Consider the following 14,191-nt stretch of genomic DNA (forward strand, 5'->3'; position numbering starts at 1 on the left):
TGACTGGGAGAGGATCCACTTCCAGGCTCACTCACATGACTGTTGTGGGATTGCATTCCTTGTGAACTGTTGGACTAAGAACCTCAGTATCTTGCTGGCTTTTGGCCAGAGCCCTCCTCTGTTCCATGCCATGTGGGTCTCTCCATAAAGCAGCTCACAACATGGCAGCTGGCCTCCTTAGAGCAAACAAGCAAGAGAAACATCTAAGGTATAATATTTGCTTCCTGTCTTTCAGGGCTCACTGTTTTCCACTGCCAGGTGTCCAGTGCCTCAAAAACAAGCAAACAAACAAAAACGTTGCTTCACATATTTCGTCCAGTTTTGGGTTGTTTAAAGCTTGAGGGTGTACCTGGTACTTATTACTCCATCTTATCCAGAAGTGGAAGTGTCTGAAAATCTTTATTAATAATTCTATCATACTTCTCTGCTAGAAACAAATTTAATTTAATTTCTTATATTTTTATTTTTGTAAGCATAAGATAATGTGTTTTAAAATTATTCTTATTGATTAAAGAAAAATTACCAGCACAAAAAGTAAAATTAGAAATCAGTGTCTTAATGAGATGGACTGGGGGCATTAATAGGGCATTAATAAATGTTAAATTATTCTTTTGCTTGGCATTCAGGGCAGTGAATCATTGAGAAATGCTTGCTTCTCTTTGGTAAAGTGGTGGGATAGCTATTGTGAAAATGGAGTCAAGAAAGAGAACCAGTATGACTCCGGATGCCTTCTCAGGCAAATCAGTTTTAGAGACAAAGTCATATGAAAGTTGTTGATCTGAAATCACTTCCTTAAAACCATCCTTACACATATTATTATTTCCCACATGTGCCATGACATAAAAATGGTTGGGAAGCACTAGTGTTGACAGTGCTCCATATCCCATTTCTGTTTGTAACTATGACTGGCTAAACTGTGTCTTTGCTAGACTTCTCCAAGAAGAACTAGGAACCACCTCTGCTGTGGTCCTCCACTGGAGTCTTCCTCCCCTTATGTTCTGGGCTGGAGTCTTTCCTCCACCTTTGTTCTTCTGTCACTTCCTGTCTTACAGATACTTGTCAAAAATCTCTCATGAACTGATGGAACACTCTCCCATTCTCAACATTCATGGATGTTTTCCCTTTTATGTACATTTATTGGTCAGGGAGCAGGTCCAGGTTTTGTCATGAACAGGTTTTGGATGTGGACCTTGTCAAATGCTTTTCTGAATCAATTGATAATGATCATATGATTTTTCTTCTTTAGCCTATTGATATGTAGATTACATTGATTGATTTTTTTTTAATGTTAAACAGTCAGGCATACCTGGAATAAGTCCTACTTGGTCATGTATATTTTTTAATACAGTGTTGGATTTGATTTGCTAATATTTTGTTGATGATATTTTCATCTAAGTTTAAGGGAGATGGTCTGTAGTTTTCTTTATTGTAATGTCTTTATCTAATTTTGGTATCATAGTAATACTGGCCTTATAAAGTGAATAGGGAAGTATTCCTTCCTCTTCTGTTCTCTGAACAGATTGTATAAAATTGGTGCTAATTTTTCTCAGAATACTTGAAAGGATTCTCCATTTCTTTTTCCAGGGAATTATAATAACAAGTTCAATTTCTTTAATGGTTATAGGACTATTCTGTTTCATCTTGTTTGAGTTTTGGTGGTGTGTAGAATTGGTCTATTCTAAGTTGTTGAATTATAAGTTATTGGTGTCTGTGATATTCCCTTATTACTCCTTTAAAGGCTGCAGGAACTGTAATGATAAACTGTTTCATTACTGATATTGATGATTTGTGTCTTCTCCCTTTGGCAGTCTTGCTGGAAGTCTATTAACTAGCTTTTTGTTGCATTTGTTTGTTTTGTTTTATTTTGTTTTCCAATGTCATTGATTTCTGCTCTTTCTTTTTTCTAGCTTCTTAAGGTTATTGATATGAGACTTTCCTAATGTCGTCTTTCTATTTTTTCTGAGTAATATTTAATGCATAAATTACCTTCTCAGCACTACTTTAGCTGTAACCCAGAAATTTTGAAATGTTGTATTTTTATTTTCATTCAGTTCTGTGTATTCTTTTTTTTTAATATTTATTTATTTGGCTGTGCTGGGTCTTAGTTGTGGCATGCGGGACCTTTGTTGATGCATGTGGGATCTTTAGTTGTGGCACGCGGGATCTTTAGTTGAGGCATGCGAACTCTTAGTTGTGGCATATGGCATCTAGTTCCCTGACCAGGGATCGAACCTGGGCCCCCTGCATTGGGAGCGCAGAGTCTTAGACACTGGACCACCAGGGAAGTCCCAGTTCTGTGTATTCTTTTAAATTTCCTTTGAGACTTCTTCTTTGACAAGATGTGATTTTTTTTTGTTGTTATAGGCTGCACTGCGCAGCTTGCAGGATCTTAGTTCCCTGACCAGAGATTGAACCCGGGCCTTCAGCAGTGAAAGCACGGAGTCCTAACCACTGAACCACCAGGGAATTCCCAAAAAGGTATGATTTTAGAGGGTGTTGTTTAATTTCCAAGTATTTGGAAATTTTCCTGTTGCCTTTCTCTCACTGATTTTTAATTCAATTCCATAATGGTCAGAGAACATACTTTGTATAGTTTCAATTCTCTTAAATTGTTAACATTTGTTTTCTGACCCAGCATTTGGTCTATTATTGGCGCTTGAAGAAAAATATGTGCATTCTGCTATTGTGGGTAGAATGTCTATAAATGTCATTTAGATCCTGTTGGTTGATTGTGTTGTTTAGGTCTTCTATATCTTTGCTCATTTTCTGACTCTTAGTTCTATCAGTTGCTGAGAGGGGGATGTTGAAGTCTCCAATTATAATTTCTGGGATCAATGTTTTATGAGAGATCAATTTTGGAGTCCCTGTGTAAGAGAAAAAATAGAAAATTTGAATACAAATTTAAGTAAGGAAGTAAATATTAATTTAGAATGAGAAAAAATCACAACAAATTATACATTTTGGAATGCTAACATAAAATCTACAAATATCACAAAATCCAAAAAACAATATAGTATGTTTATTATTTTACTGCCTGACATACTTCTATAATACTTTTTCCCTACATTTTTTGTCTGGATGCTCTTTACTTGCCTCTGCATATGACAGTGATCTTGTTTTATCATATTTGTATCAGTTGAACAGATCATTCAGTGTTTCTTCAAGTATGGTTGATAAAAAAATTTTTTATTACTGATAAGGTTTTTTTTTTAGCTTGACAACTTGTAAGTTTTTAAGATTGCAGTCACATTTGGGGACGCTTCTATTAGGTTTCATTTATAGGAGCTATAAAATTTGGGAGAATTTTCTACAGACTAGCTTCTGGCTCTGTACTTCTGGTACAAGTGCCATAGGATGTGTTCATATTGCAGCACAACCTCTGGCCCTGCACCTTGATGTTACGATACTGGGAAAGTCAGACAATGGCTGGAGGAGTATTCCTGGAAGCTATTCCTCCGCAAGGATGGCTAGCAATAAAATACTACTCACAGAAGTGACTGTGAATCATATAAATATTCTCCCACTCAATTCTAACAAATTGTATCCCAAGCTCAACTTCCCTTTAACTGGATCCCAAAATGACTCCAACCACTCTAATACTACCTGACACAAGGAGAACTGTGATAGAGGGGAAATCAGAGTAGGAAGAGACAATGCCCTTAACCAATTTTGGTTGAAATATATTACTTTTGCAGGTTTTAGAAAATCGTACAAACACATGAACATATTGCTAAGGCACCTTCCAGGACCTTGGAAAGGGGCTGTGCAAATGGGGGTCTTTGAAACCTAACCTTCTTTAGTTTCATTGAAAATTAAGCCCTGCTGACATTTTAATGGGATACAGAGAGAAGGGAGGTAAACACTTGTACTTAGTCTGCTATCTTGAAGCAGAAGTTTCTTGGATGTCTTTTTTTTTTTAACTCTTTATTATGAAAGTTTCCAAGTATACCCAAAAGCACTGAGACTGGTATAATGGATATTCATGGTTCTCATCAACCAAGTTCTAAAATTATCAAATTTTGCTGATCTTGTTTGTTTGGATGCTTCCAGTTCAAGACATTGTAGGGCATAGATACAAAGATGAATGAGACATGGATTCTGCCCTCATGTATGTACCTGGTGAAGAAGATGAGGCATGAGCCCAACACACCATGTCATACTGCCCAAAGGAGAACCCGGGACCGTGGAAGGAGAAAACACCTTCAGCCAGGAATGACCAGTAAAAGCTTCAAGGAAGAAATGGGCTACTTAGGAAACAAGTACATTTTTTTACCTTGTTCAAGCTAAGACAGAATTGAAGTATCTGAAATACATATTTCTGATTTTTTTACTCTAGAATGTTCCTCTTGGCTTTGGGGAAATAGTTCAACCTCTTTGCTCTTTATCTAGATCTCTAATACTCAGATTCATCCAGATTTGAGTAACATTTATTGAGTGCTTGGTAGGTGCCATGCATTTTCACATACGGTATTTCATTTAATCCTCACAACAAGCCTGAGAGACAGATATCATCATCCCCATCCTTGAAGATGAGAAGACAGATCCAGAGGGACAACCTGCCTAAGGCTGCACAGATAAGAAGCATAACTAAAATCCAGAATTCTAATTCCACTTTTAGTATTCTTAAAGTTATACCTGTATCTGCATGGCACTTTCCCTAAACTTTTCAAAGGATTTCCCCAGTTCGGAAACCCTCTGTGGTTCCCAGTCACTACAGGATAAGACTGATAATGAAAGTCCTTACACTACCATTTCACTTTCTCTACAATCCAGTCTTTGTTTTCCTTCAACTTTGTCTTCCATTCACAAGACTGCATCTGAACCCTCTTCTGCTGTCTGGGAAGTTGCCTTCCTCATGAAGCAGAGCCCACCTCTCACAATGGAAATCCAAAGCCCGTGTGGTCATTCTCCCAGCCTCCCTATCAGTTAGAGCTGTGCTGTCATATATGATAGCCACTAGCCACATGTAGCTATAGAGCACATGAAATGCAGTAGCGTCACAGTTTGAAATGATAATATTTTGGATACATTGGCTTAAATAAAATATGTTGTTAAAATTAATTTCACCTTTTTCTTTAAATTTCTTAATGTGGCTACTAGAAAATTTAGGATTATATATATGGCTTGCATTATATTTCTATTGGACAGCATTGAGCTAGAGTGTTAACATGTGACTGGGTTGTGTCAATCATTTGTCCCCAGGCTTGGGACTGACAGCTAGCATGGTGAAGTCACAGTGACCCTCTGTTCTAATGAGAGTAGTGGCAGCGATAGTAACTGATCTGTTTCCAGGGGCAGCAGTGACATCATCCCGTGTCTAGGTCAAGTGGTGTTGGTGGTCCCAGTTTTGGTTATCTGTATCCAGCAGTGGATACAGGGGTGGCTCCTTGGGACCAGTTCTGGGCATAATGTTGAGTGTTGCTCCTGAATATCCTACAGGCATGCAATATTCTTCTAACGAATGCCTTTTCTGCTAAGGTTCTTCATGAATTCTCTCCTCTCCACCCCAGTCCACAATGATTCTTCTTTCCATATCAACAGTGAATCAGATCCAAACTACACACTTGACACTTGACCTCTGCTAGTTATATTATCACAGGAAGGTACCTTTCTTCTCAGCCAGACTGTAAAATTCCCCAGGGCAGGAACCCTGGTTTTTTTGCATAATTGTTTCTCAGTAGCTGTCAGGTCATCTTGGTTATATCATCTCTGGAGGAATACTTGTTAGCTATCGCTGCAGAGCTCTGAGGTAGGCAGAGCAGCTATCATAATTCCTGTTCATGCAGATGAGGAGACTTGCTCCATGGGGTAGAGGGACTGGCCCCAAAGTCTTGCAGCTGGTTGCTGCCAAATTGAGACAGTAATGCAGAACTCCTCACTGCTCATCCCCACCTCTTTCCTCTACTTCAGGGCCTAGCATATACATATATATGTATATATATATATGTATATATATGTACACACACACATATGATGGGCTGTTTCTAGGGCTGCTGTAACAAAGTGCCACAAACTGGGTAGCTTAAAATAATGGGTATTTATTGTCTCACAGTTCTGGAGGCTATAAGTCTGAAATCAAGGTATTGACAGGACCATGCTTCCTCTGAAACCTGTAGAGAAATCCTTGCTTGCCTCTTCCTAAATTCTAGTGGTTGGCAAGCAAACTTTGGTGTTCCTTGGCTTGTAGCCATATAACTCCAATCTTTGCCTTTGTCATCACATGGCTTTCTCCCTGTATGTCTCTTTCTTCATATGGCTGTCTTCTTATAAGGACACTAGTTATTGGATTAGGGGTCCACCCTACTCTAGTATGACCTCATTTTAACTTAAGTAATTACATCTGCAATGATCCTACTCCCAAATAAATTCATACTGGTTAGTACTTGAGGTTAGGAATTCAACATATCTTTTGAGGGGTGGGGAAATATTCAACCCATAACAGATGTTAACCATAAGAGGAGAGAATACCATAGGAACCAAAGACATTGCCTTGATTCCAGGATTTATTCCAAGGAGGAATCATACTACAGTGGGGTAGAAGGTGGAGGAGTCTTTTTCGGTATATATTCCCACCTACTACTTGGTTTGCTTATGGACTAACTGGGTTTGGTTGACAAGTGTGTGTTATTGTGAGTTAACAGTATAAAAACGATGGTGTATAATTCTGATGAGTAGATGGGATAAGTGACTGTTGCAGTAACCCTGTCACTCTTTGCCAGAGAACTGTCTTTGATGACTAAAGTATTACTTGGGACCTAGATGAAAGAGTTAGTCATACAGTAACAAGCCTAACTGAGGGGATGCAGCTAGCATTTAGAGAATGCACCCATTTTTCTGTATCTCCTCTTTTCCTTTGATCAAACATATAAAAGTTATTAATAAAAAGAAATACAAATTTTAAAAAGACATGAAAAGGAAATGGTAAAATGAGCTCTGCTCTAGTCTGAAAGAAAAGAATGACAGCAGTTTCCAATCAGGCCCTTTGTTGAGATCCTGCACAAGAATAGCAGTATGATTGGGATTCTTAAATGGCAGTAGCTGAAATCGCTAATGAAAGCCTGCTAATGACACAGACTCAAATCACCAAACAAGCCCATCTCGAAATCCAGTTTCTCTAGATGGGAAGGACATGGGCTTTAGGCTCGGCACTATCTCTTAATGTAGAACCCTGGGCAAATGACTTAACCTCTCTAAAGTTTTCTATGTATAAAAACAAGGATAACTACCTAGCAGGGGTGTAGTGAGGATTAAGTGTCTAGCAGAGTGCACAGCACATATAATAGGTGCTCCATTAAATTGAAGCCTTCATCTTTCTAGTCCTGCAAATATCAATATATGCAACACAGGGCTTCCCTCGTGGTGCAGTGGTTAGGAGTCCGCCTGCCAATGCAGGGGACACGGGTTTGAGCCCTGGTCCAGGAAGATCCCACATGCTGTGGAGCAACTAAGCCCATGCAGCACAACTACTGAGCCTGAGCTCTAGGGCCCTTGAGCCACAACTACTGAGCCCATGAGCCACAACTACTGAAGCCCATGCACCTAGAGCCCGTGCTCTGCAACAAGAGAATCCACTGCAATGAGAAGCCCGCGCACCGCAACAAAGAGTAGCCCTGCTAGCCACAACTAGAAAGGCTGTGTGCAGCAACGAAGACCTGGCACAGCCAAAAATAAATAAATTAAATAAATTTATTTTAAAAAATGCAATACAATCTCTGCCCACTACCCCACCATGACCTACTCTTTCTCTCTCTCTCTCCCCCTCTCTCTCTCATTCCTATTTATAATCTAGCAGAGGAGACATAAACAGGAAATGACTTGCATTTAATTTTAAAAACCAACAAGTGCAAAACAATGTAGTATACCACTGACTATTTAGGTGCTGACAAACTTCCACATTCATGAATACAACAAACATATTGAGTGACCACCCATGCCAGGCATGGAGCTAGGCATGGGGTATTAACTGGTACATGAAACATCTTCCCTCTCTCATGGAGTTCACAGTTTAGTGGGGAGCCAGTGAAAAACAATGAACATATAATTTAAAAATATGTTGAGTGCCCTGGAAGAAATGATCAGGTGCAATGATGGAGACTAAAGAAGAGGGCAGGAGGGAGACTTAGTTTAGGAAGGATAGCCTTTCTGAGGTGACATTTAAACTGAAACATGAAAGATGACAAGCTAGATGTGTAAAGAACCAGAGCAAGGGTCTTCAAGACAGTGGAATCAGCACGTGCAGTGAGGCAGTCAGGAGCTAGAAGTGACTGCGGAGGAGGAGTTCGGTCAGTGTCACCGAGACAGAGGGGCCGCTTGGAGTACACTCCAACTCTTACCATGGCCTCAATGCCCTACCTAATTTGGCCCCTGCCTCCCCCTGACCGCATTTCCTCCCCAGGTGTCCATGCCACCTATTCTTTCTGTCCCTTAAGTGCCGGTCTCATTCCCACCTCACGCCTCTGCTTTTGCTGTTTCCTCTGGAAGGCTCTGCCCCACATGGTCTCATGACTTCTGGCCCCTATGGTCAGTCAGGCCTCAGATCAAGTGTCATCTCTGGAGAGAGATCGCTTGCTAATTACCACTTCTCACTCTCCATCTTTTTGTGGTTTGTTATCTTCCCATCCCTTTTCACTATCGAGCGTTATTTTGTTGATTTTTTAGTCTTTTATTGTTTATTTTCTCCCCTAGAATGTAAGTCCCATAAGTTTATATTACTTACTGCTATAAACCTAGAATCATATCTAGTATATAATAGACACTCAAATATTTGTTGAATTAATGCTGAATGAAATAAAGCTAAAGAGGTAACGCAAGGTAAAAGAACTGATCAAACTGTGTGAGAGAAGAGGACTTCCCAGAAGAGGTATGTTTTGAATTAAAATTGCGGGGTCAACAGAGAGGAGGTCGTGTGCAGTTACAAAACAAGAATTTAGGAAATTACTCTCTTTCACTAGAAGAAAAGTTCGCTTTTTCACTAGATTATGGGCATCTTTAGCGCTGGAGCCGAGTTCTACTAATCTATCATCAGCGCCTAGCCTGGGACCTGGCACATACTAGGCACGATAGGTTTTTGCAGAATGACTGCGGGGTGCGCAGAAGGGTGTATTAATCTGGCCGCAGTACAATTCAGGAGAAGCCGGCAGCACCCGTGCAAGGCAGAAGTCAGCAACGCCGAAGCGGAACACAGCAGCCGTGCGCAGCGGCCGACACGGCTGCGCATTATTTAGCTCCCTCTCCGCGAGGGTAGGGGACGCCGGCAACCTCGGCGCACGCCTGCGCACTGCATTCTTCCCGCTTCCGACAAGATGGCGGAGGCCAAGTAGCGAGGGGGCGGGGTGTGGCCGCCGGAAACCCGGCCGCTGCTGGGGGGTGGGGAGGGGTACTGCGGGTGAAGGCCCGGGAGCAGCGGGCTGAGGCTGGCAGAATGCTGTTCCTGGGAAGCATTGTTGGCTACCGGTAAGGAAGGCGAAGCACAGAGTTGCCTTCCCGAGCCCCCCGGTGCCCCCTATGTACGCCTCCCTCGGCTCGGGTCCGGTCGCCGCGTTGCCTGCTTCGGTACCACCCTGTCCTCTCGGGTCCTGGAGCTCCGGCGGCGGCAGGGGCTGTGTCCGGCAGGAGAGGAAGCGCCGGGGCTGCGTCCGTTATTCTGTCCTCGGGGCGAACGTCTGGCAGGTGAGTGAAGCTGCAAGATTCGGCGTCTCCTCCTTTGGCAGACCTTTGTCGGCTTTGCCCCGCCGTTGCTTAGACCCTAGTGGTGCTCAGCCGGACTCTGCCGCTCCCTTGTGTCCACGTCCCACCCCCTCCCCGCCCCGCGCCCTCTTTCAGGCCTCCAGTTGGCCCCTGGCTTTGCAGGTCCTCCGTTCTCACCCAGTGGGTGGGGGTTGCGACGCCTGACGCCCTCCGCACCTTTCCTGGCTCCTAGTGAAGCGTCAGCCCTGCAAGCGGTCTCTCCTTCGCGTTAGGTGGGTGGGTCGTCCTCCTGTTTTAGTCGCCTCCCCATCTTCCTGGTTTCGATCTTCTTGCTTCCTTTAAAAGTTTTTAACTGTCTGGGAAGCTTAGCCGATAGCCTGGCTTACAGAGTTACAAAGAAAAAGCTTGTTATCCAGAGGCCAGTGGATTTTGTTCACCTTGTTGGGGGAATCCAGTCCCCAGGAGACTGGGATGGTTTGGGAGAGTTTGACTCCTTGACCCATCGAACTCCTGCAGAGTTGAGGAATGGTGCCGGTGACGGCAAATGATTGATCATCTAAATTAATCTTTTTCTGACTATCGCAAATCTGGTCTGTAAACTTTGAGTGGGGGACGTAAGTGTTCTAGATCTAGGAAAAGAACTGGGAAGTGTTCGTTTCTTAAAAAGGCTTTATGAATGTAAGAAATGTAATAGTACAAGAAAGGGTGATTTAAGTGATTCTTTTATTCAGTGTTAGCTTACATTGTCCACTAAAGCCTTAGAATCCCGTACTGTCCAAGCCCTTTGTTTTATTTAGAAAGGACTAAAATGGAGAAAAAGCTTTTTAAACTCAAAACTTCTCAAATTTCTTGGATTCTCAGTTGTTGCTACTACTTAACAATCTTTATAGTACTTGATATTTTCTGTTAAATTTAGCCTGTGCCAGTCTCATTTCTCCTTCCTTTAATATTGGGGCAAGAGAAGTCAGAATTATTGGTGTAAGAAGCCCTAAATAACATGGTACCTTGCCAGAGTTCATAAGTGCAAACTGCAGGATCGAAGTGGTAGGGGAGGAAGTTGCCATGGCTGATTCTCCCATCTTTTCCTGTAGTTGGATAATGTGTCAAGAGCCCCAGAATGGTAAAAATGAGGTTATAAATATAAATGGCAGCTTATCCATTGAGATTGCAAATGGGTGGACCTTTTAAAATTAACATTAAATTGAGTGATATCATTTTGTTGAAGCTCTGCTAGATGCTCTCCAAAGTTATGAAAGCACAAACTATCCTTGCCCTATTTGAATTCTATACTAGAAATCTTTAACAGGTGGGTTACAATTGGCTTGAAAGATTTGTTTACTTTTCATTCTTCATGACACACCTCTGCCTTACCCTTTATTGTAGACTTTTGATTTTGGAGCTAGAATTGTTCATTTTAAAAGGAGAGGAGGGGGCCTCCCTGGTGGCGCAGTGGTTGAGAGTCCGCCTGCCGATGCAGGGGATACGGGTTCGTGCCCCGGTCTGGGAGGATCCCATATGCCGCGGAGCGGCTGGGCCCGTGAGCCTGCGCATCCGGAGCCTGTGCTCCGCAACGGGAGAGGCCACAACAGTGAGAGGCCCGCGTACCACAAAAAAAAAAAAAAAAAAAAAAAAAAAAAAAAAAAAAATAAAAGGAGAGGAGGTAGTTCAATGTTTGATTCCTGTATGGGCTAATTAATTCATTTGTTTGTTGCTAGCCTTCACTTTTCTACAACCAAGGACTGCATGTTTTTAGAGCTGGTTGTCTCTAGTTTTGTGCTTTAAGCTGAAAGGATGTAGGACTGCTGAGCCCCAGTCAGTGGCTCACTGCCCTGGGCATTGTGTCGAGACCTTTCTGGCCACAAACAATCACTCTTCCACTCTTAATAGAACCTGTTTTCTCTCTCTTTCTCTCCCCCTCTTCCTCTCTTTAGGAAAACACCCCTCTTTGTCTCTCTGTTCATTCAACCCATTAGCCTACTGCTGCAACTCATTTGCCTCCCCTTGTAACTAGGATCCCATGGTCATCAGTTTTTACCAAGCTGTCATTGATGCTTTAGAATGCTTTACTTTCTGTAGATTTATCTTTCTAGTCCCCTGTCCTGAACAAGTCTCATCACTAGCTTTGTCAGTTTGACCCCAGAAATCCTGAAAGATACAAGAGACAGTTATGTGAGGATATTGGTTTGCTTCCATACCAATTAGTGTTCTGCTTATCTGCTGGATCTTTAGTGTTGATTGTGTTCCTTTTTGTCTTATTTCCTGAAGGTTTTTATAGCAAATAACTCTTCCTTTCCTGAGAAAAATCTCAACCATCTGAGGTACAGTCTTTTCTATCTTGGTATCATTTCCTTATTTACTCATATCTCAAGAGAAGAAATGTCCTTCCTTTTTTTTCAAGAGCAACCTTCTCCAAATGTGTCCACGATCATCCCTCTCCATCTTTCTTTCTCCATAATTGTCCAATATCACTCCTTTTTCAGTCTCTCCCTCTGTAACCTATATACATATTTATGTATATCTTTTACAGGGCTGCCAAAATACAGTGCTCTGTGCTGTGCAATTCAAGGAGGCCCGTCTGAATCTTGAGCCTGTTGTACCACTGTATTTTTATTCTTTAATCCCAGGAGCCTGGTATAGTAGGAAGAACATTGATTTTTAAGCCACATAGATCTGGTTTTGAAGTCTGCTAAAACCAATTTACTGCCTATGTGTCTGTGGGCAAGTTACTACTGAGACTCTATTCTTTATCTATAAAATAGAATGTTACAGTTACCTCACAGAGTTGTAATAGAAGGAGTTTAACCCATGTTACATGTCTTTCCAAGGGCTTGGTACATTATGGAGTTCTTAAAAATATAAATTATTCTTTCCTTTACACTCTGACTTCCTTTACCATTTCAGCACTGAAATTGCTTTTTTAAGTCACCTATGACAGTGTAATTACCAAATCTAATGGCCTTTCCTCAGTCATCCTTGGTTTCCTTAGAGCATTTTTGAAATATATTCTATAGGAATAAAATTATCTGATTTCTTGGTTCTTGTGCATTGTACTTCCTCATTCTCTTACTTCTCTGAAAACTTCTTTGCGTTTCCTGCACTGTCTTGATTTTGCTCTCCCCGCTAAACATAGCTGTTTCCTACATCAGTTAGGATGCAAAGTGGTCTTAAAAACAAAAGAAATGTATTAGCTCAGGTAATTGGCCAGTGCGTAAGTAGAATTGGTTTAAAGAGTAGTTTGTTCATAAACTTAGCTTTGTTATCGGGGCAGAGGTTCTGTTTTTCTGCTTTTCGCTAAACTTTGTCCTCCTGTTTGGGCTTCACGCTCAGACTGGCTTCCCTTCTAGAAAAAGACAGGTGTCGGCAATGCTCGTGTTAAACCCTTCTTCATTGACTTTCAAAGAGAGAAGTCTTCTCTTCTCCTAGCCTTTGCCCAAAAGTCCTAAGCTTTACTTTGATTGAACAAATGGAGAAGATCATGGTGCCAAGTCTGTCACAATAGCTTTGTCAAGAGGGATGGACCTATTCTAATTGGCCTAATCAGTGGATAAATCCCATCTAAAATGAGAGGAAGGTGGAATGGATCATGGGGAGATAGCAAGCGTTTTCAGGGGTTTCTTTGCTTTTCACTGTGTTCTTTTGGTGATCATGTCCTCTTTTAAATGATGTAAGTCATCATTTTTGTGTGTGTGTTTCTCAGTGCTGTAACTCTACTTCCCTTCTACCCCTTGCTATATATATCTCTACCTTAGATGTACTAATGTAAGCTTACCTCATACCACACTGAATCAATTTGATTTCCATCCACCTACCCTCACCTAATGTGTTTCCATGTGCATGTGTGAAGGTATATATATTTCTCTTCCTCCTGATTTCCTTTTTCTAACCACCTTTCTCTCAGCCACCCAGTCTTGAAACCTTGTAGTCATCTTGGTTCTTCTCCCACTTTCATTCAGATATCAGAGCTTGAACATACCTTGTATTAGTTGGGCCCCAGGTTATGTAATACTGAACTAACAGTGATGTAGACAGTATCTCGCATAGAAAGAAGTTCAGAGTTGGAGGATTCCATGGTGAGTCAGTTTAACAGCACAGTGATGTTATCAAGGATCCAAGTGCTTTTAATCTTTATCCACAGCTGCTGACCTTTGTGCTCAGGTTTATCCTCTCGTGGCTGCATGTTGCTCTTTCTGCTCCAGGCATCACTTTCTTACATAGCCACCAAAGACAGGAGGAAGTTTGCCCTCCCATCTCTTGATGAGGCAAGTAAACCCTTCACTGGAGCCCTGTATCAGATGTCATCCTGGCATGCTTATGCCCTAGTTGCAAGGGGGCTGGAAAAACCAATATCTGGCATTTCAGTCTAGAAGGAAATTAGGTGAATGGCTACAGGGAAGGTAACCAACAATGTCAGTGACGTATCTTGATAGTATTGTATGGAGAAGTAAGCTTAAATAAATGAGAATTTTCAGATAGTATTAGCAAACTTAAAGCACTGAGTTGATAT

At 41.6% G+C, this 14,191-nt stretch overlaps 1 protein-coding gene across 4 annotated transcripts in view; it reads left to right on the top strand.

Moving 5' to 3' along the window:
- Positions 1 to 9,504: 9,504 nt before the first annotated feature.
- The window catches only part of APC (APC regulator of WNT signaling pathway), a gene marked incomplete at its 5' end in the record, with an annotated part of 138,502 nt that continues 133,815 nt past the window's right edge, over positions 9,505 to 14,191 (top strand). For all 4 annotated transcript variants that reach the window (XM_079702112.1, XM_079702121.1, XM_079702114.1 and 1 more), the window contains one exon: positions 9,505 to 9,669. In XM_079702112.1, the coding sequence (XP_079558238.1) occupies positions 9,505 to 9,669 (165 nt within the window). The remainder of the gene's footprint in view (positions 9,670 to 14,191) is intronic.

The sequence above is a fragment of the Hyperoodon ampullatus genome, assembly GCF_949752795.1.
Source record: "Hyperoodon ampullatus genome assembly, chromosome: 4".
Classification (NCBI taxonomy): Eukaryota; Metazoa; Chordata; class Mammalia; order Artiodactyla; family Ziphiidae; genus Hyperoodon; species Hyperoodon ampullatus.